Here is a 27816-nt window from a genome sequence, read left to right on the forward strand (position 1 = left end):
ACCTAATATCTTAACAATGATTTAAATTTTCCATTAGCTTCGAATTTTTCGCGCATAATACGACCGAGTGCGTTCTCGTTGATTGGTTCGCTGGCAGACGGCACTACTTTCAACGGCGTTCCGTGATTGGTCGTAGTAAGCGCGCCCCTGTCAGCTGTGCACCGCACTCGTCCGTTGTCCGTCGTAGACGCGGATTCGTGCAAATGGCGTCACTGCCAGTATGAGCGAGCGTATGCTGTCTAATAACGCGTACGGGCCTCGTCCGGGCGCGGCGCCGTGCGGCCCAGCCTGACGGCGAGCGTAAGTGCGACGATATTGGCCAAGTTCGAGGAAGTAAATCATACAAGGGGATCGTTAAATTTTACTCTTCAAGTTGCAACGGTGTGTACGTATCAACGACAAGTGGTGACACGCAGTGAGAAAGAGAGGTGAGTGCGAGATAGAAAGAAACTCGACGAGAATTGTGACCCTTGCGAGAGAAGTGCCGTGTTACGCATACCGTGAACGTAATTCGCGAAATAAACATTATCTGGCTATTAACTAAGTTTCAAACAGGTTCTCGATGGTCCAACGATTTCTCCCTTTTCGTAAAACGTACTTCACAGAACTTTGACTGCGACGTTTAACGCAGACTTCTACGAACAATAAGAGCACGATACGATCTCTACGGGAACACGATAGAGACAGCCGATTTCTAAGTAACTCTTAGAACTAGTTAGACGAATAAAAAACAACGAAAAAAGGTTAAACGTACGCGTAGTGCAGTAGTTCGGATCTTACTCTATCGTGACAGGTGCCATGCGTGCATCATTGCCAAATGCATTGTGACGCTTTAAAGCAGCACGATAGTTCCGTATATATTTTTACGGGGCATTAACTATTGAAATCTCTAACAATTCGAATGTCTACTACCCATCTGTCGCTTCGTCGTTTTAACGCGATACAATGATCGAGAATAAACGTTATTCGTCGCATTGAATGATTGAAGATCCCTTATCGCGTTTCATGGAAATTTTTCTAATTCCGTTATTCTGACCAGCCGCTTAAATATATCATTGTTATCGCGTAATCGGGACGGCCATGTTTTTCTCAGCTAAAAAACACGTTTCTCGCGGCCACGCGCACGTGTGGGCGAAGCAGAATGTTTTTGTTTGCACCACGAACCAGTTCCTAAATACGATCGACACGGTTGCATAAGAGTTCAAGATGCGCCCATTTGAAAGGGTTCCCGACGTCTTGTGAGAAAAAAAAAAGTTTAAATCTATTATCCATGACGCGAAGGGGAACAAAATTCTTTTACCTAGAGAAAATAAAATTATCGTAGTACGACCGATGGGGGAACACGCGTGGCATTTTACGATTACGTCACAACGTAATGTGCTATCTGCTTATACTATCGCGTAATTTTCTGCTCTTGTAATTTATCGATGGAGACGAATTTATTGATAAAATCTACATATCCGTGGCACACGTTTCACCGATAGATAATTGAAACGATAACATTGCCGATTATAATATTCCATTCCTATAAGTGTAACGAACATTTTAAAAACCGCGAGGGAAGGCGAAAACCTTCGTAAACGAATGGATAAGGCTGTTAACCTCACTGATACGAAGTGACTTTGGGGTTAAAGGGCATTACACTTTTAAGATAATAATGCCGTGGAATATTAAGAGCGTTTGTTGAATGGAAGTGTAGCAGGGGAAATCCGTCTTACAATTAGTAAAAACACATGCGTAATACGAATGGAAAAATAACACATGACTAATAAATAAAGTTCGTCGTTAGATTAGCTCGACTACGTAAAATCGAACAATTTTAACTTGTCATCGTATTACATGAGTGTTATCATGTAAAATTTATTTACTTTTTACGTGTTTAGTAGATCGCAGAAGTGGCGTGTTGAAGCTGCTATTGTGAAACCTATTCTCCGAAAGCTGAGATAGTACATAGAATAGGAATAGGAAAGAATAAAACATAGCGCCGTATCTTAAACTATAATAGAAAATTTATTCCACGTGCGTATAGTTATAGCCAATGGCGGATCTAGGCACTCGGGGCCCGAGGCTAATGTTTTGTCTTCTTGGTAAACGCGGCCCTGGTTACATCTACAGGGTGTCCCAAAAATGTTGCAGTTCCTTGAAATGGGTGATTCGGGAGGTGATTTGAAACAACTTTTTCCTTAGCGAAAATATTGTCCGAGGCTTCGTTGAGGAGATATTAACGGAAAACACTGACCAATCAGAGCGCGGGTATACCGTTAGCGCGGCCGTGGGTAGCGAAGGCTACGAGCTAAGCGGCCGCGTCCAATGTCCTTCGATGCACGTCGAGTCACTTGTTCGCGTACAAGCGCGGCCGCTTAGCACATAGCCTTCGCTACCACGGCCGCTCCAACGGTATCCGCGCGCTCTGATTGGTCAGTGTTTTCCTTTAATATCTCCTCAACGAAACCTCGGACAACATTTTCGCTAAGGAAAAAGTTGTTTCAAATCACCTCCCGAACCACCTCTTTCAAGGTGTTACCACATTTTTGGGACACCCTGTACAAGCCGTGTAAACAGGATACGTTACGATAGATAGTATACTAGTAAATTCCGTCGGATTCTCAGAGAAATATCGGCAGCTATATCTGGGTCGATAACTTGGGGGGGAAAAATCTCGTATTCCCCAAACCGGTGTTAATGGATTAAACCGTAATTTACGATACCGACTCCTCGATCCCGATTAGATTGGACTTCGATTTCCGTTAGACGTCTTGGTAACACGTATCCCGGTGAATGTTTGTACGTAGCTTATTAGAAGTGTGCAACACGTGCCGCATATTAATACCGTTAAACAGATTTCGAGCCTTTCAAAGGTCCTTGAGCAAATTCGATTCTTATCAGACGGATTACTTGGTTGGTGTCAGTATGACGCGGCGTCTACTATATCACTATACTGTAATTGTAGCGTCACTATAGTGTCCACTATTCAACTATAATGTAACTACAGACTCTACTATACACCCTATACTTTATGCTCTTCTATCTACTACAGTACTATACTTCCACTACACTGTCAACTATACTATTATACTGGCCCTAAGTGCGAAGTCGTACTTGAAACTTACAGCTTCAACGATGCATGGAAAGTTTTATTTCCTCGTGACCCATTCGCGCAAATCATCTGATCTTATCTTCGCTCGTTCTATGGCATACCTACGTCCACGTAAAAGGAAAGAACACATTTGCGAAACACGGCTGTTCCTACGCGGATTTCGTTTTTTTACTTTCTTTACGACCTCTGTATACACACGCGTGGCTTATTTCCTAAATCGTCGGCCAACGTGTTAATTAATTCTGTCACTGGAATCCAGGCTAAGGAGCTTTCTAACGTCCATTCAGTCTGGTTACGACGATCGACGCGTCGTACTTACGAAATTCAACGATCAATGAATGTTTACGTGTACAGTGACACGTATTTAACTGATTTAATACGGTTTTCTTTACGTCAATATACCGTTGCGACGCTAAGAATGAATAACAATCGAGCTCGTAGCCGAGATTACAACAAGTTGAAATAAAAACTTGATCAATTTAACTTCCATATGGATCAGGTGATGTAGATTATTTAACTAGGAATCGAAGTTATCCCGCATGAAAGTTGATTACTTTCTAAACTTCTTATTTCGAGTTATTACAAACTTAAGGGGTTAGTCGCAGTCAGGAAGAGGAAAAACGACATTTCTTTGTGATTTTTTTTTAGTTATTAAATAATAATTTGCATAAGTAACAATTAAGTATATTATAAAGCATGTTTTAAAGGACTAAAAAACATTTTTTGTTTTAAGAAACGTTTAATTTATATCGTCATCACAGCCGATGACGTAGACAATGATTTACACTGGTTTACCTGAAAACAAAAACAAAGGTAGATTTCGAAAATAGATTAGTCCAGCGGGTCCCTGAACGAAGGATTTTGGAAAAAATTAATTTAAAACAAGATGGCGTACATTTGAAGTTGATTTTCAATTTTTTCACTAAAATTAAGCGATTCAATACAGGATAAAAAAAAAGTATACCAGAAAATAGAAAATCCTTCGATCAGGGTTAGTCTAATATATTTTCTAAATCTACCTTTAGTTTTGTTTTCAGGTGCACCAGTTTGACGAAATGAATTAACCTTTTTTTAAAAAGAAAAATTCTTTTATAATTCTTTAAGACATACTTTGTAATATATTTACATTTCATTAATAAAATTATTATTTAATACCTTAAAAAAACACACACACACACAAGAAACTGTCCGTTTCCATTTTCCTGACTGCGACTAACCCCTTAACAAGTTTCTTGGAAAATTTGGAAATGAACAGAGATCGCGGTTTTCATTTGATAAATTCGTAAGGTATAATCCGTACGCGTCCGAGATTGATGGCAAAACGTGCGTTTAATTTTAGACGTTGTGTCATTGACCACCCCGGTGCATTCTGCGGGACGACTGCATTTTCACGGAAACGACAAAAACATCGATTTTAACCAACTCCGGCCATTCAACCGAGTGGCTCTCGGATTGTTTACAGTATTAATTCACGCGTCGGTGAATGTGTTCCACGGTATGCACGCGGTTCCCCGATTGTATTTATAAACAAGACGAAACGTCGAAAAAAGAGGAATCGTTTCGCGTTCGGTGGACGCGGTGAGCGGGAGAAAATTGAGCGGAAACAAAGTTCAGATTAACAAACGAAACGATAGGAAAATACTGCACCGAGTGTTCTAGCCTTATCGGGTCGCCAACGATAAAGACGGTTTGTTGTGTCTGGACGGTAAGTAGCCGGTTCTATCGGAATCGAACGCGGTCTCAGCCGCTAATGATTTCGCGAAACGGGGTCGACTAACACTACGGAATTCCGAGTATAGTGAGCGCGACCTCGTTTACGCGTTCGCGAGCGGGCCTGTCCCACGTTTTAAATTTTGAGATCGCTTTCTGGATTGTCGGGAAACTGAACACGGGAAAATTGTGTTCGCGCGATGGACCAGCTTCGTTTCCTATGTCGCCCTGGGGTAGCTCGAGCGATCGTTTATTCGCTTGCTAAGCAATTATAGTGTCGTTATTTGAGCTAGGTACTGAGCGGTTGCTGCTCGATTATCGTGTTGTTCACTATACTAACATACAATGTTTATAGTGACGCCATACTCTACTACTCTATAGGTAGCGTGTCTGCTGCACTCGACAACTTGATAAGTATCAGGTTTAGTCGGATCATCGAGAACATTTCGTGAAACACGCGGTTTGTTAAACGGTAAACAGAACTCGAGAGCAGGTGTGCGAACAAGTCCCGACGCGACTGTGATCCGCAGAGTGCCGCCAAAGAGGGATGCAGGCCGAACTGATGTACAGGAAACCGTTAACGATGACGACCCCCGGACAGAGTTTTCATCGTCCTGCGGCGGTGAAGAAGGAGACCGGTGGAAGGGACTCCAGGGAGTCGATACACTCTGGACACTTCATGGTCTCCGACTTCGAGGCGGAGGCCCAGGACGACGAAGACGAGCTGGCCGTACCCGTTCCCGAAGAAGAGGCCGTCAAGCTGGCGATCATTGCTCCGCCGGGTCTGTTGCACCAGAGATTCACCAGCAGCTCCAGCAACGAGAAAACTCCTCAGCAGCTCAGCATCGAGACGTCCTTGAACAAGGTGTTCCAGTGCATGTCCCTCGCCTACAGGTGAGTTTCTCTTTTCCCTCGGGTTTCGTTCGTGGGACGTACTCAACGTATTATACAGATGGAAATAATTTTGTTATTCGTCATTCGCCGGATAAAACTTACAATAGTATTTCAAAGTTTAACACGTTGACTGCCAGATTAATGCTCCTGAAAATTTCTACTGCGATTAAGTTTCGTTTCCAGTAGTCTGGAAATCGGAGTAGTCTTTCCAGACTACTGGAAATGAAACTTAATCTATTTTTACACCTTCGTCGAAGTTTAAGAATTTCATTCAAATTTATTTTCTTTGATACTTAACATTCAGAATTAATTTTGTTTGTTCCTCAGTGAAAAGCACTCTCACCCATGTATGGGTGACGTGGCGATCAACGTGTTAATCCTCCTATTATTCAAATAAAATTCCAAAGGTCACACTAAACGCAACCTAACGGATTCGCTCATATTTAAACACCACAGAGGTGATCACTTTGTGGACTACCATTGGAGTCATTCGATTCACCGTCTTCCAACATTAATTATTTTCACTGCCGTATCAATCGTAAATTTCTCGTTAAATTAATAAGAAAACAACTCCGATACCACTGTCTGCGTTGCCGTGCACCTCTGCTGTACCCCTCGAGTCTCGTCCGCGTCCAGCAGCATATGGCACCGTCGGGTGGATTAGGAGTTCGATTGCAAGCACAAACGACACTCTTGCGCGGAAAAAAAGCGTACTTTGTACCCGCGACAATCTCAACTGAAACGGGAAACAATGGCGTGCACGTTTCGTATCGAACCCGTTATGAAAATACGGATCCGTTTGTTTTACAATAAACCACGCCGTTTTCGCAATCGGGTCCTTCGAGATATTAGTAGGCCAGCGTGCAGTGTCCAGTTGTATTTTGAGCTCGGCAACCGGACAAATGCCTCACCGCCCGGCATTCCGGCTGATAAGAGACAATTGAATTAATGAAGAAGAGGCCGTAGAACCAAACGACAACATCGCAATTAAGCCTATCCAAGGCGAAGCCGTGGCTGCCTTTGCGGCAATTTCCGTTTTTCCTTTTCTTTTTTCGTACAAATCTTGTTTTCATCAACGCATCTCGATGATGAAGTCGGGAAGTTACGCTTCGTTCTTGGACGAATTAATCAGTGGACTGCGTTCGTTCCACTCGTAGAAATGAACTTTTCAGCGAGTGTTCTTTATGGGTTCTTTCTATACTTTTGGGGTGTCCAGGAATAGTTGAAGTGGTACGTTCAAATTTACCAAAGATTAGATTCACTTTGATACATATCTTTTTATTTTGATCGAATGTCGTTGACGATACACCTGGCGTGCTGCAAATTTCTACCCTCAAAATATGCCTTGTTTATTAAGCCACCAGATTATTCCTAAAGGATGTGTACATGTAAACCGTGTAATCCTGATTTTCTTTTAATTCAATTGTTTAGTAATCCAACGAAAATAAGACACGAGAGATTGGACTCCTGCTAACAGTAGGAAACAATTACGAGCATTGTCTACACAATGAGTGATCGATTATCACGGATTACGCTGTCTGAATTTGGCTGACACGAAGAATGTGTGGCGTATCTTTTCTTTAATTCGGGAAAAACCTGTTAAATCCGCCATTCGGGGATAATCGGTTTAACGCGTACGTCATTATCGGGAGCTTTGCGTATGGTCCATCCCTAATTAATTCAACAACGAAGTCTTCGATTATTTTTAACACCGGATTCGGTCAGGCGCCGAGTATCTCTGTACCGGCGGTTATAAATAAATATCCATATATGTTCTGTTGGGTATTTATCTACGATTAAACTTTTCGCACCGTGCACGCGACGTACCAATTATTTGGAAAGAGACACTCTACACGGGGGCGTGACAGTGTTAACGAATGTGTTTACTAGTCGCACTTGATTAGAGAATTAACGCAATCGTCCTCTGGAGATATTCGACGATATGATTAGATCAATTTTTTTTCCAGGCTTCCAGAAACTGCTGGAAATTTCTATTAAAAAAAAAATTATTTAAGGAGAGTATTACAAATTTCTCGGACTGGAAAATAAATTGTGTTTACCGATAATTGTCTTGATTTAAAAATCAGAAGTGGGGGCATTTGTTAATTAAACGAGACAAGTGGAACATTCAAAATGATACTTAAAACGATAGGCTTAACTGAATTGGGTGCTTGCCACTTTAGGTAATCTTTTTTAATCCCTGTGAAACCTTTGGTTACATATTACCGAACTACCTTGTATCTACCAAAATTAGATTATTTAGGCCCGGGATTTAAACAAGCAAAACTATGAATTATATTTCCAAAGGAGACGTTAAATAGCTTATTCAACTAACGATGGAAGTAATATCCAACTATTTTATCGCGTACTTTCGTAGAAGACAGTTTCTGGCATGGAATCTCGAGAGACGTAAAAATATTCGAATTAATGAAATTTTCAGTTATCACTCGAGTATAGTTATCAGACTTCATCTACGATGATTGGAAAGATCTGGTCGCTCGAGAGCCACCTTTGTCCGCGTAGGATACACGTGTGAAAAAGTCGCGAACTGTCAAGGCTGATCGAGTAATCGATTATATTTTTCTTTCCTCGGCGGCAACATCCATTCGACGTTAAAAGTTTAGAGATTGACGCGAGCGTAGCTCGCCAAGATAAACAAAGATTTTCCACGTGCACGGTCACGTGTAGCTAACCACAGATGTGAATAGTCGACCATAGTTAACTGCTATGGTCGACTATATTCGCCATAAAGTTAACCACGCTGCGGTTAACGGCGTTATACAAATGCCAAGTGCAATATGGATGCAGGAACGCGAGTCGTTGGAACACAGCTGTGTTTTGGTTGCACTAAGTAATGACGAGTAATTACGTAAACAATGGATGAACTATTCGTTCAACTACGTTTGGCAGCGCGAGCAATTATCTCGCAATTTTCTGACGATGGTCAGGGATAAGAACAGGGAAGAGATTTCCTCTTCTTTATTAAACGTGCATCGTATTTAATCGTATTTCGAAGAAGGATATTTAAAAAGAGAAACACAGCCACGCGTTAGTACTCGGTTGGTACTTTGATGTAACAAAATTTTTGTTTAAACTGGGGTTACAAATAACTAAATGCGAAGGCACGGAATTAATTTCCACGCCTGAACGCATTATTCTGTCGAGAAAGTTGGAATACGGTGTGGATCGCAGAGTGACCAGTGGTCAGTGCATTGTTAATGATAATCGAGATTGGATAATAAACAAACCGATATCGTAATTCCACCGATAGCGTTTCAGCTATTATTGTTCCGCCTTCGCGATGAAAGGGTTAATCGATTGATGATGATTTATGTCGGAACTGCAATTGGACGCGCGAAGTGAAAAGGCGTATGTATTTTTATCTACAAGAGGAGAGAGATATAATTGTCACGATGACGCAACGTACGCCGTCCATCCTGAACAACAGGCTCGTAAATTTCATTTGCTCGTCGGAAAAAACGACAATAAAAAAAAAAAAAAAAGAAACGTACTTTCTAAGTTTCTATTACCCCGAGATAATATATAGTTATCGATAGGCGATTATGGAAGACGCGCAGGCCGTTGTGGAAACGTTCGTTAAGGAATCGAGGAATTTGCTCTTTGATTCCCTTTAAGTGGATGGCCGTGCTCGAGATCGTCGCTAAAATGTAATATCTTATCGGTACACTCGACCGTAATTCCACCTGACGTAATAAAGATCTTTCGAAACGTCAAAACGTTTAATCTTAACATTGTGGAATCGATAAGTATCTGCAGAATGGTCCAACGGAAAGAGGACACTTAGCCATCGACTATGTTTTTGAGCACGGATTGAATTTTATTGAATTTTTCATTTGAAATAATAGATTAGACACCTCTGCGTACTCATCGAACAGATCCGTGTCGATAAGCATCTACTCGTTTAACATGGAATTAAACAAATAACGAATCGAAGAATGTTATTATCCTTATATCTATCGTTGGAAACTTTTTTATCTAGATCAGAGATTATTCGTTGGTTAAAATAATTCCAGTCTGAATTATGAAATGAAATTTCACGTTAACTGAACAACTTCCCTGGTCGAATAAACCCAGGAAATGATATTCTGTCTAGTAGTTATCTATTATTCTAATAATATTTTGGCTATTTCTGAGCAAAATAAAAATGTTGTCTTGAATGTTATCCAGCGTTGCACAATTCCATCTGCATCATTGTTATCACCTGTTTTTCTTCGACAGATAAAATGTGTTTCAAAGTTTCAACGATCGAAACTAACTTAAATGGTAATTGTCTTGCATGCAAATTGCAGCTGACCTCTGCGGTATGTGTATCGCAAGTAAACATTCTAGCCAGCAGACTGTTTTCCTTTTTTTCTACGTTTTTTAAAATTGTTCATCGAAGCCCACGTACAATTAGCTTTCAATCCTAATGAATCGATGTTAAACAACTCTGGATCACTAAATCACGGATTAAACTAATATCTACAAAAAATCAAACAAGAAATAAGAAAGTCGTGAGTCATGTAAAAAAAAAAAATCGAGTTGTGTTTACTATTTGGTTTTACTATTTGATAAATACTATTAGATAATATTCGATATTAGATTGAATACGTATTTAAAAAAAAAAAAGAGGATGAAGTATAATTAAATCCAAAGTCATACAATGGCAACTAGTTAATTAGAGCAAGCATTAAGCTTCTTGGCTCTGATCTCGACACCTTCGATTTCCTTTTCACCAGGGAAACGATTTTCCTTCGCGAAACAATTTGTGCGTTGTCACGAGTTTAGATCGTCTACAATAAAACGACACCGCATACATTATGCGACACTTGCTTGAACCGTTTCTAATGCCAGACGATTCTTTGTTGAACTTGATAACAGACTTTATAAATGTGTGTTTACACGCGCTGTTACGCCAGAGCGCAATCCTTTCGTTAGATAGAATTCCACGTTTCGCCAGCATTTTCACTCCATAAGCTTTCATAAAGCGTTCTCCACCTGGAGAATCCCATGGTCGAACGACTTCATCGCTCGATTAGATCCTCGATACCGGAGACGGGCAAAATTCTCGCTTAGATGAAAATTTCTAACAGCGAAGAAAAAATATATCATTTTCCATAAAATGAAATTAGAAAACAATTCCTTTCTTTCCGGAGTATTTAGCGTCATTCACATTCTCTCACCTCTTGTTTCGGAATGTTGATCAATTCGACGTTCGAGAGACTTGTATAGCGTAATTTTCGTTTCTTATCCTGAAGAGGGTTCTCGACACGTGCTGAAAGATCGGCGATAAATATTTTTTCCGTATAGCCGCTTGTACCTCAAGAAAATCTCGTGATAATGTATATCGGAAATCTCGAGATATATATAGAATATAATAGTCATCGCAAAATTAAATCTTAGCATTAAAAAAAATCTCAGATCTATAGGAACCAGACATGAACGGAATTAAAATTATTACTAGACTGCGGATTTTTATGCATTTATAGGGAATTTGAATGTGCAAGAAACTACAAAATGCACACAGTGTGCAAGAATATAAAAAATGTTGAGAGTAAAGTTCATATTATAATATTTGCAGAGTAAAATAGGTTCAATTTTTGTAGGTACGTTTACACTACTCTAATTACTTTAATTATTACACTAACTTCCTAAGAATTATTTCCCAAAGAAGAATCCATTCTGGAACACTTCGCTCCCCATGAGTCCCCAAACGAAAACGAACAAAAATTAAAATCCAGAAAGCACTCGTCTCCCATTTCCACGTTCACTGTATATGTCGCAGGGAAATGATAAAAATAGAGATTTGATCAAATCCCTTAACTGTTTTAACGAAAAGATGAGATAATATTGTTTAGATATTGAAAGTACTTATCTAGTAAATCATGCGTTATTAAAAGTAGACTAGGTAATGCAACGATACTCATAGAAACATAAATTATTTATACGAGATTAATTAGCAAAAGAAATAGGTACTTGAGCTGATATTTTAAAAAACAAAAAGAATATTTTTAGGGAATGTAATTAATAAATAATTTATGTTTCTACGACTAGTGTTGTATTACCTACTCTACACTTAATAACGCATGATTTACTAAATTAATACTTTTAATATCTAAACAATATTATTCCATCTTTTCGCTAAAACAGTTAAAGGATTTGATCAAATCACTTACTTTCTTTAGGGAAATGACCTCACAGAGTTGTTATTTTAACATCTCCCGTGAATTGATCATCTATCTTAGGGATTTCATCAAATCACTATTTTTATCATTTCCCTGCGACATATACATTATTTACGTACTCCGTATTTGATTAAATTCTGCACCGCCGTGAGGATAGATTCGACCTCGTGCAGCACACTTTGTTCAGCTTTTCCCGGCGATCGGGAGGGCCTGGTCTCGCGCGGGATCTCGCGCGACGCGTATAATACGAAAAAGTGAATCGAGCTAAATTAATGTAAAGGCCTATACGCACACGAGCCCGTGCTCGCGCGTGTCAACGTGTCTTTTATCATGCAAGGTCACTGCGTCATCGAACACACTTGCAATCAGACACACTCTCGTTCGACGTGTTCTGAAACGAGCGTCCATGGACAAACGCGACTGCACTCGTGCGAATCGAGATTGTTTTCCCTCCTTCCACGTTCCAGGATCTCCGCAGTTTCCTTTTCCCTGAGAACGATTAATCCATTTCACGGCAATTTCCCGACCCGATTCCTCGAGAGCTGTTCGCTATTATCCTCTTGCTTTCCCGTGTATTGGCGTGTTCACGGTTTGTTATCGCGTTTTTCCAGTATGCCTCCAATATCTCGGCTTCTATTTTCGTCCTCGTCTAACTTTACACAGGAATTTTTCTGAATGACCGCACGGGATTCCCCGAGAAGGGATCCACGTGGATGGGTCTGCCTGTCGACTGAACTTTGAATTCAACACACCTGTTCTTTGTTTTCTTTTCTTGTACCACGTCGGTTTCGATATTTATTTTCAAGTAATCTTCAAAGAATGTGTAAGTTTCACGATTCTATTTTTAATTATGTACGAAGTCTCTTCTCGAGCGGATATTACTTATAGTAATTTTTTGTATAAGAAACCCATAAAGGACGAGAGATACTCGATCAGCAAATTCTCTGATAAACAACGACGACAATCGACTCGTCTCCTCCTCGCGGGATAAATCGGCCCGTTAGGTGTACAACTGACAAATAACCTCTTATCTGATAACGGGAACCGCCCCAGTCATGTATAATTAATCGAGAAAATGTTCATTCTTTTCATGAATTTATCGTGAAAGCAAATAAATTTGCCGATCTTCCGAGCGCAACATATAATATTTGTACATTAATATTTTCAGACGTGACAAATTTATGTTCACCGTCGTTATTTGTCACAAAAATTCCGAAACCTTTGTAACGTCGGATATTGTTTCAATGTTACACCGAGAAGTTTGTTTTATTTCAATCACCGACGAACTAAAAATACCATCGTTATTGCTTTGTTTAATCGCAACCGGTCGCGGCCTTGCAAACAAAGTAGTTTATATTCGTATAACACTATAAAAAACTTACGCTGCATAAACGGTTTCGACCCGAACGGTTATCTTTCCAAGATAAAATTATTTTACCGATATAAAAATATGCACAAACGCGAATACTTTCAACAATTTCACGCGAACGACTTGTCGAAAGAAAAACGGGTACTTTTTTTCAACTAATCATTGCTTGTTTAAAGATTTCATTAGCAGAATCACGGTTACTTTTGATACGCGATTGTTTGGACTAAATTTCGAAAATTCTTTCGTTAATTCTTTAATTGTTTTATTAACGGTCGACGATGAACCACGTCGTAAAGAGAGCTGAAGGGGGCTCTCGACGCAGAGATAGCTTTTTAATCCGTCGTAACGAGGGAATTGTATTTCGTTACGTTGCTGCATTGCGTTTCATTACCGCAGCGTTTTTCATAGTGTGCCCCGACGAGGTCAACATTACTTTCATAACGCACGGAATTGAATATATAAAATATATTAAACGAAGACAAGGTTCAACAGTCTTCTAACATTTTGCCATGCTTTTTAATGTGTTCGTGGTAGGCAATACAGTTCATTGCCGTAAATTACGAGAACGCTTTCGCTTCGTCCAACCACTTTCTTCTTCTCAATGATTTCTAACATAAATTAAATAAAATTTTCCCCGTGGCGACACGAATGGATCAACGAGCCAAAATAATGAAAACTGTTTACCTATATAGGGTATGGATGTGAAACTCGATGATTTACAAGTAAATTCTTAAGATTAGATTAAGCATACTTTAAATTAAATTAAAACTACTGTATTATATATGGTGATATCATCTTTAATCAGCTCTCTTTGTCCAGTCGCATGACGAACTGCGTAGTGCTTTCACACCGAACAGGGACAGATTTTTATTCGCGTAATGGATAACGAATAAAACCACCTTACAGAATGTGTTTCCTTCGTTCGTTCCATTTATAATTGTATTTCCTATGGAATCGATTGTTATTCCCAACATTTTTAGTCTCAAAGTTCCAAAAACTTCAGGTCATGTCAAAAAGAAGATTAGGAAACCATCGTGTTGCATCTCGAGTCGATTTCGATAATTTCAGGTCAGGGATCCCCTGTTGATAAAAGATTTGCTTCGAATTTTGCGCCGAAATCCTCATTTTTCTCTTCTTTTTTTTTTCTCGTTTCAATAACGAGGCCAGACAGAGGCAGATAGAGGAGTAAAGTCACTTCTCGAGAAATCAAGAACAACGAGATAACTCTCCCCTTCGACGATAAGAATAGGTTTGCCATCTCTAAATAACTTGCAAAACGTAATCATAGTTGGACTTCGCGCGGGAAATCCCCCGAGTCATTTTAGGTTTCAAAATTGTGCTCGTAATTTTCTACGTCGAGTTACGTATCCAGAGTAGATTATTCTAATTTATTTTCAATGAACACGGCTGAATGTTCAAAAGTATCACGCAGGTGCGCTCGATAAGTATTAATATAACCGTACGATTTATTATTCAATGGACAGATAAGATAAAATAGAGTATAAAAATCTCGAAACCTGATAAGCGATTTGCGCAGGCACTCCTATGCTGAGAATCGACTATCTTTAATTAAGGGTTGCTTCATCGAGCAGTCCTCCTGGAATTGGTAATTTAAACATCATACTCTCGCGGATTCTTACATGAAATTTGGCTGCACGTGGTATGTTTCGTGTTCTGGCCATGTCGCTTTGGTTTCTCATCTAATCGTGCCAGAAAAATGCCGGCACGGAACTCGCGTGGCCAGGGTCTAATGTCAAGGACAACATCTGTACCGTTCATCGGCACGTGAATACCGAAACTATCGTTAAAATTCCCGATGCTGAATCTGTGGACCAAGATTTTTGTTTTTCTTCAATTTTTGAAAGTTGTTGACACACGTTATCGCGCGAAAATTTCGCCACGCATTTTCTTCGACGAGTTTATATTTAGAGCCAGTTGTCCCCGTTGAATAAACATAGCGAAGTGTTGATTCGACTACAGTTGAGTAAACATCTGCAATTTTCCAGAGTCGAAAGCTTCTCGAGTTTCGGGGTCCCTTCGTATTTAAAAAAAAAATAATAATAATAATAATCAAGTATTTAGTTAAGGGTCTGATGATTATATTTAAATTTATTAAGCGATGCGCAATAGTGATTTGATTTGATTTAAATTTAATTTAAATTAATTAATTGTATGTAAATTAAATGTATGTAAAACAGGCGCATTAAGATATATAACGTGTGCTATATAAACCATATTTGGTTTAAGGCAACAAATAAATAAATAAATAAATAAATAAACGAGTGTTTACGAAAGCGACGCGTAACTGATCGACTTCTAATGTTATGAAAAATTGAGGGCTCAGAACAAAGCTGGATCAGCTCTAGCGTTGACTTTGAAATTTATCGGTCGTTCGAAATGGATCAAGTTTGAGCCGTTTATGGTGTCGTAGAAACTCGTTCAACAACATCCGCAAACTATGCACGATAAATGTGTTTACATACCCCTCTGCGTTTATATCGAATTTCCCGCTTTCTGATGAAATGGACGCTGCTGCGTTATTATTCTCCCATTGCACGATGTTTGGACTGAATTTCAACCGTTTGTATTCGTCTGTGAGCTTTCAAATGTTTTATTTCAACGACGAATTGAATACGAGAATTAGAATACGAAAATGAGCAATGAATAATCAATGTACCCCTGATACGCGACGAAATAGTTGAACGAAACAGCTTTTTATTTGCATAATATAATCTTAATTTTATCTTTACTTTAAATTCCTTTCCATGTTTAGTTTTCATTCTATAAAGTAAAAATTCTCAAGACGCTTTCAGATACATATTACGACCTCCGATTGAAGGATTTTATTTATTATTAATTAACGAAGCTTGTAACTGTCTCCCTTAAAAATTACTAACAATATTTAGTCCTCTGTTCGTTATAATCAGACTCTTATTTTCCGAGCGTGCCCGACACAGAAAGGTTCGAAAACGTTAACGTTAAATCGGTTTGTAAAAGACTATTAACTGCTTATGAATAATTTATCGATGTCACCGATCGATTATTCGAGGCTGGCTTACAGTGGGTATGACGTATGGGCATTTGAATTTGTTCCAGACAGAAATTGACATCGCCCAAGTGGAATCGGTTCAAAGGGATCAGACTGAGATGGAAGGACAAGATCAGACTGAACAACGTGATTTGGAGGTGCTGGCACATGCAATGTAAGAAAACGCCCGCGAGAAATCCGATATGTCGCGAAACGGAATTGTGCGTTATCGATATGCATAGCGAAGCGTGGCTGCTCAAAATAACTATAGGATCGCTCATTCGAATCGTGTCGGTAAAGTATCCAATTTCTTTCAAATCGTAAAACAACCAACTAAATCGTCAGACCAATTATTTCTGCAAAAATTTATTTAGATAAAGTTTGCCCGTTCGCTTCACTTGATACATTCAATTATTTTCGCTGCAGTTTGTGACGAAAATAATTGGAGTAATTGTAAAATTTGCCTCTACACTCAGTTTTCAAAAGTATTAGAATATCGAGTGTTACGTTACTTAACTATGTATATCGTTACAGGTTTAGTCGCTTATTTTCTATCCTGCTTAAAAATTGACCATGGACAATTGATAATTATCTCTCTATTTACTTAGTAACCCCCATACAGAATTTAGCAAAACAAGCGAGTTGAATTTTGGATGAAACTAGTACCGATACAATTGCGCAGATTGCTCAGCCTCAGGCCTTCAGCCTTGTTATTCGATCGGTACTTCGGTATCGTGGAAGACCATGATCCTGTAATTGTTTTGAGCAGAGTGGAAAACACAGCGTTCGTAGCGAATAGCCGGAAGTGTTGTACAGCCCGCGAAACGCGTTGGCTGGCTAATTTTGCTGACCTTTAACAATCGTTCCGCGCGATAACCCGCAAAGTCGCGGTGATAAGGTTGTTGCTTTTTTTATTACTCCGTCGCGAGAGCCTCTGTAGCCTCGGATGAGTCGCCATGGTCAACAGTCCCGGTTCGAGGGTCACATCCGTTGATCGACTTACGCGATTAGTAATGGATGCTATTTTTCTTTGGGCAAATCCACGTCACTTACAGTTTCTTATTATTAGTAAGATCGAGGGACGATGTTCATGCTTCGCCAGTTCCAGTCGTGTCGGATCGAGGGAAACGAGATGTTCCCGCAGAAGTGAGCAGTTCGGTTTGCAAAAGTGAGACAATCGAAGTTAAAACATCAGGGTTGGGTTGTATCAGGTAACTCGATTTTCGGTCATCTCGGTTTTATGGATTCGACAGGCAGGAGGAAATAGGTAACGAAGAAGTTTTTACTAAGGTGACCAGTTTAGTTTAGATTAAACGTTACCCGTATAGTGTCATTATTGCAAAATCGAAGCACAGGATATATTCACTTGGAGTATAGAGACGTTCAGGTCAAGTTATATGGGTCTAGAGCTCGCGGTGATTTTAGTTTGTTCTCGTTACAATGATACGATCGACGAAGAGAAATTCCGATCGTTTGCTTCCAATTCTAGGCTTATTTTTAGTGCCTCCGTGTATCTATGACAGAAGTTTCCCAAATAACGAGCGATAAATTCGTGATTACGAAAGGTCCCGATACCGTGGCTGTTTCATAATCTCGAGGAAATTCTGTCGAAACATCGAATGTCTCACTTTTGTCCGTGCTTTTCGGTCAGAGATGCTTGCACAGTTTTTTTGACCTCGTCAATTTTTGCTTTCCTCCTTTAATCACAAAAATAAATAACAATTATCAAAGATCCCGCCCTTTAATTATCATTTTTTTCCTAATGCAGCCAAAGCCGCCCGTCCATCGAATATTTTCAAACGAATATCAAACCGTCGCGGAATCTCCCTCCGTCGTTCGTAACTCGCGTAAAATTTGGCCAATCTTCGTCGGAGACGTTCGAGGAAAGTCGAAGATCGACAGCCAATCTTTTCCATCGAGCCTATCGTCGAAAAACAAAGGTGACGGCGATAAAGTCCTGTAATCTAAAGCCAAATTAAATTGATTCAAGATATCCCCCCGCAAAAATAAGACGGCACGATAGAGATATACGGTACGTCGGCGTGAAGTTTCTGATAAAATAATATCTTGCACGTGACACGCCAGTGACAAAGAATCCCCGCCAGCGTCGAGACGCGGGTTTCTCCGCGCTTTTCTTGTTTTCAAACTGCTCGCGGAATCAGTTTCGCGATCGCCGTTCGTCTTGGCCTACAAATTATACCGGTTGCCATTTGAAATTCCGTCGACGCGTCTCTGCGTTCGGATACGGCCAACTTCGAATCCTTCTCGCGCTCGTTTTTCTGGCGATCGTCGCGTGAAACGATTCGGATCAGTGCACCCGGGAGAAAATCGAGGTAAACTTTAAGGGAAACGGGAATTCTCCGTCATGGAAACCTGATCGATAATTGATCTCCAGATCCAGACTCCCCCGAGTTGCGATTCGCTATTCATTTATCGTTGGTAGATCCGAGGAAATTTAATTTACGGGTGCTTGGTACATTCGCAAGTGCGTCGTTCGCATAGTTTTAATATAAATACATCCGTACTCGGATTATCAGTAAATCATTTTATAATCAAAGAAACATGCTACATTAATGTTGAAACCGTATAATCGATGGGGTTGAAATTCCTCGAGGCTTGAATTTTATTTTCATTTTCAATTGTGCAATGCTAATATGTAACTCTGAAAATGAACTATTATCTGCCACCTGCCGATATCACCTTCGATTTAGAATCTTCCAGATATATTTACGAACAACTATAACATCTATTAACGTTTTCTAGGTACAGTGGGTGTAGAAAGTATTCGTACACTGACCAATTTCCGAAAAAAAACTATGTAAAATTGTAATTTATTAACTTATTTTTTATAACTAACGACATTCTACATATTCTCAGAAATCTCTACAATAGATAGAGTAATAAAAAAGAAATTATAAAATTACAATTTCACACAAAATTGTTTTTTGGAAAATTGATCGATGTACGAATACATTCTACGCCCACTGTATCTAAATTTTAAAGACACTATTCCCAGTCGGTATACTCTCATACCAGCTCTTGTACCTCTTGGTCCCAACGTTAATTAAAACAATGATCGGTCCTCGTCGATACCCGATTGTGCAATCGCGTTCGAGACGCGCCTCGTTCACTGACATTTCGATCACAACGTTGCCAACAGCGTTATTTTTAAAGCTGAACGCGGCCGCGAGCCGACGTTGCATCGATTCGACGTTTCGATCGCGGAAATCGCGAGCGAACAGTAGCGATCGGTTGCCGAGCGATCGACGCGGCGGTTGATGTTCCTCGGTCGCGATTGTGTAACGCGACGTGTCTTGTTTATTGCTTAACAACGTCTTCGGTGTTTTCGACGCGGTTACGTAAAAATAACGGCGAAGGGGGAGGAAAAAACAAAGAATAACGAAGAAGACGTGTAATTTTCCTCACGTGCGCGCTCGAGTTCCTCGTTCGTTGACACGGAAACGTATCGAGGTGGCAGAGTCGGTTGCGTTCGTCCTCGGTGTCGTCGTTGAAAATAACACGAAATTTTATAGTGATCTCTCTTGTACGAAAGATAATGTAAGGTATAATTTAACGACGATTAAAAATTATGAAACAAGCCTCTTCCATAAATTGTTAGGTATAATCGAGTAGCTTCCTTCGCTGATAAAGTGGCTGATGCAACTATAAACAACTGATATAAAAAAGAAAATATCTTTTATAGCAACGCAAACAATTGTTATTATTACTCGAAGGCTTGCGACGTCGAGACACTCTTTCGATTAAAGTCGCTTGCGGAACGAAGGGGATTATAATAATCCGAATCGTCTGAAATATGGTGTGAAAACAAGTATAACGTATGCGTTCAAAGATACGTATGTATATATTAATAGCGTTGCTCGAATTACACACGGAAAAATAATCGTACCGTAAAAACATTTAACCTCTCTCATGTAGGATCGATCTTCCCGGAATTAAAGTTGATAACAGCGTTCGTTTGTCGCGATCGTATCATTGTTGCGGATAAGACGGTAAAACAAATCATTTGAATGACGTCAATCGAAAGTGTTCCGATGGATCTGGAGATAAAAATTGAAAACGAAATTCGATGATTGTAATGATGGCTGGGGGAGGGGCGGGGGGGATGTTCATACGTTGAAAGACGAATCGAAAACGTGGAATAATTAAATAGTAAAATGTCGCTGAAAATGTCAGTATTCGATAATATATATTCCTCGAGAATTATTTAGAAAATTACAGAATATTTATGCTATGGTGAACCTCCCCTCTCTCGAAAAGGTCATTGACACTATAAATAATCGTCAAATGTATTCCGCGTTCTCGATTCGTTTCTTTTTTTTTTCTGAAGAATCAACTTTATTAGTAGAGAATCGACTCGCAAAGGACCATATAGGCTCTTGGTAAATTCGAGGCGTCGCAAGAGGGGCCAGTCGGCGTCGGCGTCCAGGAAGCTGGTTCCTCCTTCGAAACCGGATATCCTCTACCAATAGTCGACGATTATTGCGACTATTTCGCGACTACTCCACAAAATGCGTCGTCGTAAAGTTGGCATCGGGACGCCCGATTCTTTGCTCCAGCACACCGACCGTATCGAACACAGTCTTAGGTTAAAAGGAAGCTAACTATTCCTGCATATCGCCACGTATTGCGGTTCGATTGTCTGGAATATACTTGCGGTGGTTCGTATCCAATCTCCTTTATCAGTTTAACTCGCCGTACTCCAAACCTTTCGTCTCTCAATTGTATCTCTACCGATTATTAACGAACTTCTGCGATTATTTGAACTTCGAAACGTGTAATCGCAAAGCAAACACCGAGAGAAATTAATTAATCGAGAAGGGTCCAGGGGGTGCGATGTAAAATTATTCGATTTTGTCTGTAACTATTTGCCTGAAACGGAACGCTGTCGGTCACCGGCGACCCGCGTGGCGCTCAGCGTGTTAAACAGTTGCAGGATGTAGCGTTGAAACCTCAGCTAGGGGTTAACGATGCAATGTGATTTCGTGTCGTTTCAGTTATACTGAGGCAGAACACGTTGGTGTGCCAGTTCGCATCCCCGTTGGATGTTGATACTCATAATAAACCCGAGGTACGTTCACTCATAAAAAATTTAGTACTGTTACGTGGTTTTTAGTATCGCGACGAGTAGATTCTTACACGGAGTGTCCTTTTAAATTAAACTTGGTACTTTTGCTTGCTAACGCTAGAAGAAGAATATTAAATTTGTTTCTACTATAAAGAAAAAAAGTTTACATACTTATAACATTCCAAAACAAATATTTGTATTTAAACGAGAGGATCGTGCAAATAAAAAGAACCTTGGGACAAAAAGTTCAAAGGAAAATTCTTTGCATCGAGCCACCCGTTCGTCGACGTTATTTGCAAGACACTCCGTGTAAACGATTAAAAAAAAAATCTTTTTACCCCAGATTATTTGGTCGTATATAATTATGTATGCATATAATAAGCGGCGCTAACCGCCGACGGAATAGATCGAATTGCGCAAATTTTATCGCGTGTTTCTAACGCGAAAGAAATTCAAAGCTGTATAATAAATCATCGTTCGTTCGCATGCGACGCGCTCGAATATGTGAGTGTAAATCAACGATGGTATCTCTTATCAGGCGGTGGTCTTAGAGGGCAAATACTGGAAGCGTAAACTTGCTGCTGTTACTGCGGAATACAAGAAATGGCGGATGTTCTACCGAAACAAAATCCTTGGTTGGACGAACAAGGATGGCACCGAGATGGTATCCGATCATTGTATACTATAAAAATAAATACGACTATATCATACTGTTCGTTTCACTCAGAGATGGGCAAAATTCTTAAATACAAAATTTCGAATAACAATTCGAGACAAACACGCTCTTACTGCTCGAACGAAAAATAAAATTGAAACGCGGGAAGATAGATTATTATTTAGAATAATAGGAAATATAGTTGATAAAGGTATCATTATTTAAAATAATAACACGATTACGGAAGCAAACTTGTAGATAAAATAATACACAATTCGGCAAGGGAAAAATTGTACGAACCTTCAAAACTTTATATTGGAAAAACATCGAGTAACATATAATAATACGATGAGTCCAAATTGAAGTTGTAAAACAAATAGGAAAGTACATCCAGTAGTCGTTAACATCAGAAATGATAGCGCAGGAGCGAGGACATTATAATTACACTTCGGTCAATCGCTATCGTGACAGTGTACAAGAAATGCGTAAAAACGTGTAATGCGATGCAAAAGTAATTACTAGCTAGTTTACCCTAATTATTATATACCAAATTGATCGTTGTCACCGATCCTTTTAGAATTCAATTATAATAGTAGTATCAATATGCTTCTTCTATTATAAGATTTTGTCCTTCTCTGTTATCTAGTAACTCGGGTGGCCATATTTATTTCGATTCTAGAGAATTTGCCGTGCCCAATGGTGTTTCTCATTAATAGCAGAAAATGGATACGTTTCAGATGGAATCGATGGACATGTTAGATTGGGGCAGCGGATTGGGAACCTCAGGAAACTTCGGACCGGGTGCAGGCAACACACACGGAGGGACCAGTGGGACTCCAGGAGAAGAGAGTATGATGGTTGATGAGGATTACATGGAGCTGATGACTGATACGTTATTCTCAACAATCAGTTCGAATCAACCAATATACTTCCCCGATCCGAGAGAAATTGGTAATTCACCGATTCGAGTCGAATAACTGAAATTAAAAGAAAACTATATTTTAAAGTACTTTTTTTTTTTTTTTAATTTGCAGCTCGCGGAGCTAGTCTGGCGGATTTTATACAACCCAGCCTGGGACCGCTTCAGCCGAATTTGGACGACTTTATGGACACTCTTGAACCGCTCCAAGGTAAACGATTAACACCCTCTCCCCTCGTCCCTGGGAACAACAAACATGAAATAATTCATAATAACGGATTATCGGTCTTGTTTTAGAATTTTTAAATTCGAAGTTGCCTCCCGTGCCCGAAGAGGACGACATGTTTCGAAACAGCACGTTTAACTCAAACTACTCGGATCTCGATCTGATGACGCCCATGACTCAGGTAAACGAGATGGGCCCGGATGCGGCTGTAAAGAATACACCAACCACGCAACAGGCGACCCTGCCGCAGGACGACCAACCAAACGTTATTCAGAATCTTCAATACACTGCTAAAATATATACTCAACCGGAACCAACGAACACATTTAGAAATAGCATGTGAGTGTAAAATGTCATTAGTAAAGCGTTCATACGTGGGATGCAATTGTACATAAAGCGTCGATCGTTTCAGTACGCTGGGCGAGAACTATAGTCCCATGCATCAACCCTACGAGCCGTCGTCGACGAATCAGACCGTCAGGGAGAAGAGTAGGTCGAGCAGGAACTCTGCGAGGAACAATCGTATGATCCAGCAGCCACAGCAACAGCAACAATCGCCGCAGAACGCGTATCAACGTACCACGCAACCGCAAAATTCCGCGTACCAACAGGCTAACCAGCAATCTTTCCCCATGGAGATTCAGAATGTTCAAATGACGGCAGTACAGAATCAAGTGCAGATACCAGCGTTGAACGAACAGTCCGTTCACGCCGGTCAGATCTCGCCAATTGCTGCTGGACATGTCGAGAGTCTGGTGACCGTACAGCAAAGCTTCCCCCAGACGAACTCCACGGTGTCCACGCAGCACAGAGCCATCAGACCCCTGCCACCGGTCGCTCCTATGTCCACGAAGCCGTACAAGGTCGTTCAACCTCAGCAGTGCTACAAATTCTCCGCTCTTCCGCAAACCTTTAATACGCAGCAATGCAAATTCAACGCCAACAATTTCAAGGTACTCGCGATGAGCCGGTTCCCGCGGCCTGTTTTGAATAATGTATCGACCGAGCGAAAGAAGTTGCTAAACGATTCGCAGTCTGAATCAGATCCTCGATACGATTCGCAGACACACCCACACCCGCAGCAACTCGTCGCGGTTTCTGTAGAGCAGCCGTCGCAGTCGCCGATACAATTCAAGTGTCGCAAGCAGCCCGCCAAATTGCTACCGCAGCCCACCGCCTCGAACTCGGAGAAGGAGGAGATCTTCGCTGTACCTAAGGTTGATTACGTAACTTGCAACGGTAGTGCACCATCCAGGAGTGTTCACCGAGCGAAACTGGAGCCCGAGCCGTAGGTGATAGCGAGGGTAACAGAACTCCTGGAATATTAACTGGTAGCCAGCTGTTTTAAAAAAGAACGAATCGAATAATTTGTGTATGCTTAACTTCGTTAGGATTCGAGTGGTTTTTGGTCGCATTAGTATACTTATGGAAAAAGACCATATGGTAATGGACCATCATCTCTTGATGATGGTTCATGATTTTCATTATCATATTAGTAAAAAATGTTGAAAGTGTATTTAAAATGTCGTCATGTTTGTTACGTATTCGAGTTTTATCGTTGTTTATACGCTTATTTTGCATGCTGAATTACAAATTGAGTGAAAATGTAAATAAGGTCTCTATAGATCTTGTTAAGGAAGAATTATTTATATATGTAAATTATCAAGAAAATTACTTCACTTCATCTCAAAACATAGAAACCAGTGGTATCTTGGCTAACCGTTAGCGATTAATATTCTAGGATTTGTTCGTTTCCGCCGTCACATTCCGCGAGCCTATTCAGGAATCGATCGTCCTGATGGTGTACTGTCCTTGTTAGAATCAGATTAATATGCAGTTATTTGTCGTAAGGTAATCGACACATTTTTTTCTCATGTTACCGATCATGTTTCGTTTCAGTATCAAATGAAACCGAGGAACAGATCTCGAAGTAGCTCCTCGCTAACCACACCGAGAATGCATCCGCCGCCATTAGTGTCTGCAACGAGCGATCCTGCTCTAAATCTAAATAACAATGTTTTGCTCGCGCAGTTACTCACGAATAGTATGTATTTTACGAAACGTAATCATTGCACGGTTATAATTATGCTATTACATTATTCGTATCGGCGCTGACGCGCGATCATTGAGAAATCGTACATGGTATTATACCTTTTCTCGATGACACAGAATATTATGAGAGCTTCAATATCGTTACATAGACACGTCTGGTGTGTACACAATGAATAGTCCGGCTGATAATATAATGTCGGCAATGAACCAAACAGCCACCACTATGAAACACATCTTACCCATGCTTCCACCTTCAGCTTCGCCTACGCAGGTGACGACCACACACCATATTACCACGCCGGTCACTGTCCAAACGATGCAAACTTCTACGGTACAAGCGCAACCACAACCGCAGGTACACTTGACGAATTTTCTCTAAACTTAATAAATAACTTTCTTCAAAATTATCACGTTAACACCTTATATAGTATCAGTTATCACAAGTTTCAAATTGATTTTCTGAAACAATCGTTAATCTAATCAGAGCATCGGCAGTTACGGTTAAGTTACCCTACGAGCGGAATCTAGAACATTTGAATTATCCAATGAGAGTTCAATCGTAGAGCCTTTTGACTTGATTTCCTCTAGTGCAGTTGGATCAGCGTTAGTTCTTGGTTCAAGGCTACGATCTTTTCAACAAAGATACAGACTGGCGTAGCCTTGAACAATCAATTAAACTTGATCTTACTCGACACGTTCGTTACGTTATACCGAAGACCATTGAGTACATCCCTTCTTTAATAATTATATAAACTAATTATATAACGTTTATACCGTTAATAATATAGCCACGACTTATGTAATCGATAATACTTTAACTGTCTGTTGCACATTAGGCAATGCAACAGTCTTCTTGCAGCCAACAAATGTTATTAAATACAAACAACCAAGCACACCAGCCACAAAATAGCCCCGGTTCACCGAAGGACAATTCCAACGCGCACAGCCCCCAAGCGTTGAGTCTCAGCCCTTTACACAGTCCGATGAGTATAGGAAGCCCGTTGTCGCCAACTCGTGTCTTCGTAAAAGGCGAGCCGGAACGGGGGCAGTACAAGGAACAGAGAAGAGTCGGGCATATTCACGCTGAACAAAAGCGCAGATATAATATTAAGAACGGATTCGACATGCTGCACAGCCTGATACCGCAACTCAGCCAGAATCCAAACCCGAAACTGAGTAAAGCCGCCATGCTGCAAAAGGGGGCGGATTATATCAGACAGCTGAGGTCGGAAAGGAATCAATTGAAGGAAGAAATGGATAGTTTAAGACATCAAATCGAGTGCCTTAATACGTCGATTAGGTAACAAATGTCCCATGGGGAACAGACTTTTTTATTTCTATTTCTAATGTTGTGTATTCACTTCATAAATCGTACATTGTTGCAGTAACTGTCAATCTATGCTTCCCGCAACGGGTGCTCCGATTTCTAGACAGAGGACTAGCAAAATGAAGGAGATGTTCGACGAGTATGTGCGCACGCGTACGCGAGAGAATTGGAAATTTTGGATTGTATCCTTTATCAAACACAGTAATGTAGCGCGTGCTTTGGCGAATTGGCGTTAACATACATCGAATAATGCAATTTATATTTCCTAACATAATAATTAGTTCAGTATATTGCTTGAGCCTCTGATGACTTCTTTCAATACTTCGGTATCAACAGCAAGTATCGAGGATTTATACAGAAGTACAATATTATGGGTCGAGCAGCATTGCTCACTCGTCGATCTCAGACCAGGTAGAATAAGATATCCATTGCTTATGCAGATTTTCTTATCCATTACTTCTTATCCATCCTTGCTTTTTATTTTAGCCGTTCTGAACTCCCTAAGGTATCTGTGCACTGCCACTGATATTCTATCAGATCCTGGTCGCCTACCCGAAGAAGCACTCGCAGCAGTAAATCGCACGGAACGGCGACGATCAACTCAGTGACCAATTATGTTACGCAAATTCGTCGTGATACGTATTTGCGTACACGTTTAAGATTTAGTCGCGTACGAGCAGGAAAAGAAACAGTTACCGTAGCTTAAGTCACTTTAGGAAAAACTTACGTGAAAAGAATTCTTAAAACGGTCTTTTTTAAAAGTAGGCTTTCAGGTTTCCTTCCGCAACGATCATAGTTGAGGAAAACACTTAAGTGCAATTTTCCCCGTGCCCTTGTCAAAATTGTGATCACGAGATTTGTAAAACCATACAAAAGAAGTGCGGGAAAATGTAAATGAATAGAATTGTGAACGATGTTTAATGAACTATAATATATATATAAATATATATATATATATTTATATATGGGTCGAGCTATATATTATATATATATATATCGAGTTATATATTTATATATATATATTTATATATATTATATATATGTACAGACTGTTAAAAATTGGAATACGCTGATATTTTAAAAACAATTTTCTTACATAAGAGTTATCGCAATTATTCGTATTGAATATTAACAAACTGAAAGTACATTTATATTTATTACATAATTGTGTAGTTCGCATATTTACGTTCATCCAGCATTAAGGAATTATTACATCTTTGAATTGCGGTAACGAAACTCGAGACAAATTTGTTTGTTCTCTTTTCATT

At 40.0% G+C, this 27816-nt stretch overlaps 1 protein-coding gene across 5 annotated transcripts; it reads left to right on the plus strand.

The window, feature by feature from the left end:
- LOC128881635 (carbohydrate-responsive element-binding protein) lies at positions 1-27508 on the plus strand. 5 transcript variants are annotated; one of them, XM_054132894.1, is made up of 16 exons: positions 1-428; positions 5338-5701; positions 16352-16458; positions 21299-21372; positions 21908-22033; positions 22762-22975; positions 23059-23154; positions 23241-23508; positions 23582-24122; positions 24234-24386; positions 25069-25213; positions 25371-25576; positions 26058-26521; positions 26607-26730; positions 26830-26959; positions 27035-27508. In XM_054132894.1, exons 2-16 carry the CDS (start codon positions 5355-5357, stop codon positions 27154-27156), a joined length of 3117 nt encoding a protein of 1038 aa, XP_053988869.1. In that variant the 5' UTR covers positions 1-428; positions 5338-5354; the 3' UTR covers positions 27157-27508. The 5 variants fall into 5 exon arrangements, with proteins under 5 accessions (XP_053988869.1, XP_053988870.1, XP_053988872.1 ...); XM_054132895.1 differs by having other exon boundaries at positions 25479-25576; XM_054132897.1 differs by lacking the exon at positions 5338-5701.
- The last annotated feature ends 308 nt before the right edge of the window (positions 27509-27816 follow it).

Source organism: Hylaeus volcanicus, chromosome 8 (genome assembly GCF_026283585.1).
Source record: "Hylaeus volcanicus isolate JK05 chromosome 8, UHH_iyHylVolc1.0_haploid, whole genome shotgun sequence".
In the NCBI taxonomy this organism is placed as follows: Eukaryota; Metazoa; Arthropoda; class Insecta; order Hymenoptera; family Colletidae; genus Hylaeus; species Hylaeus volcanicus.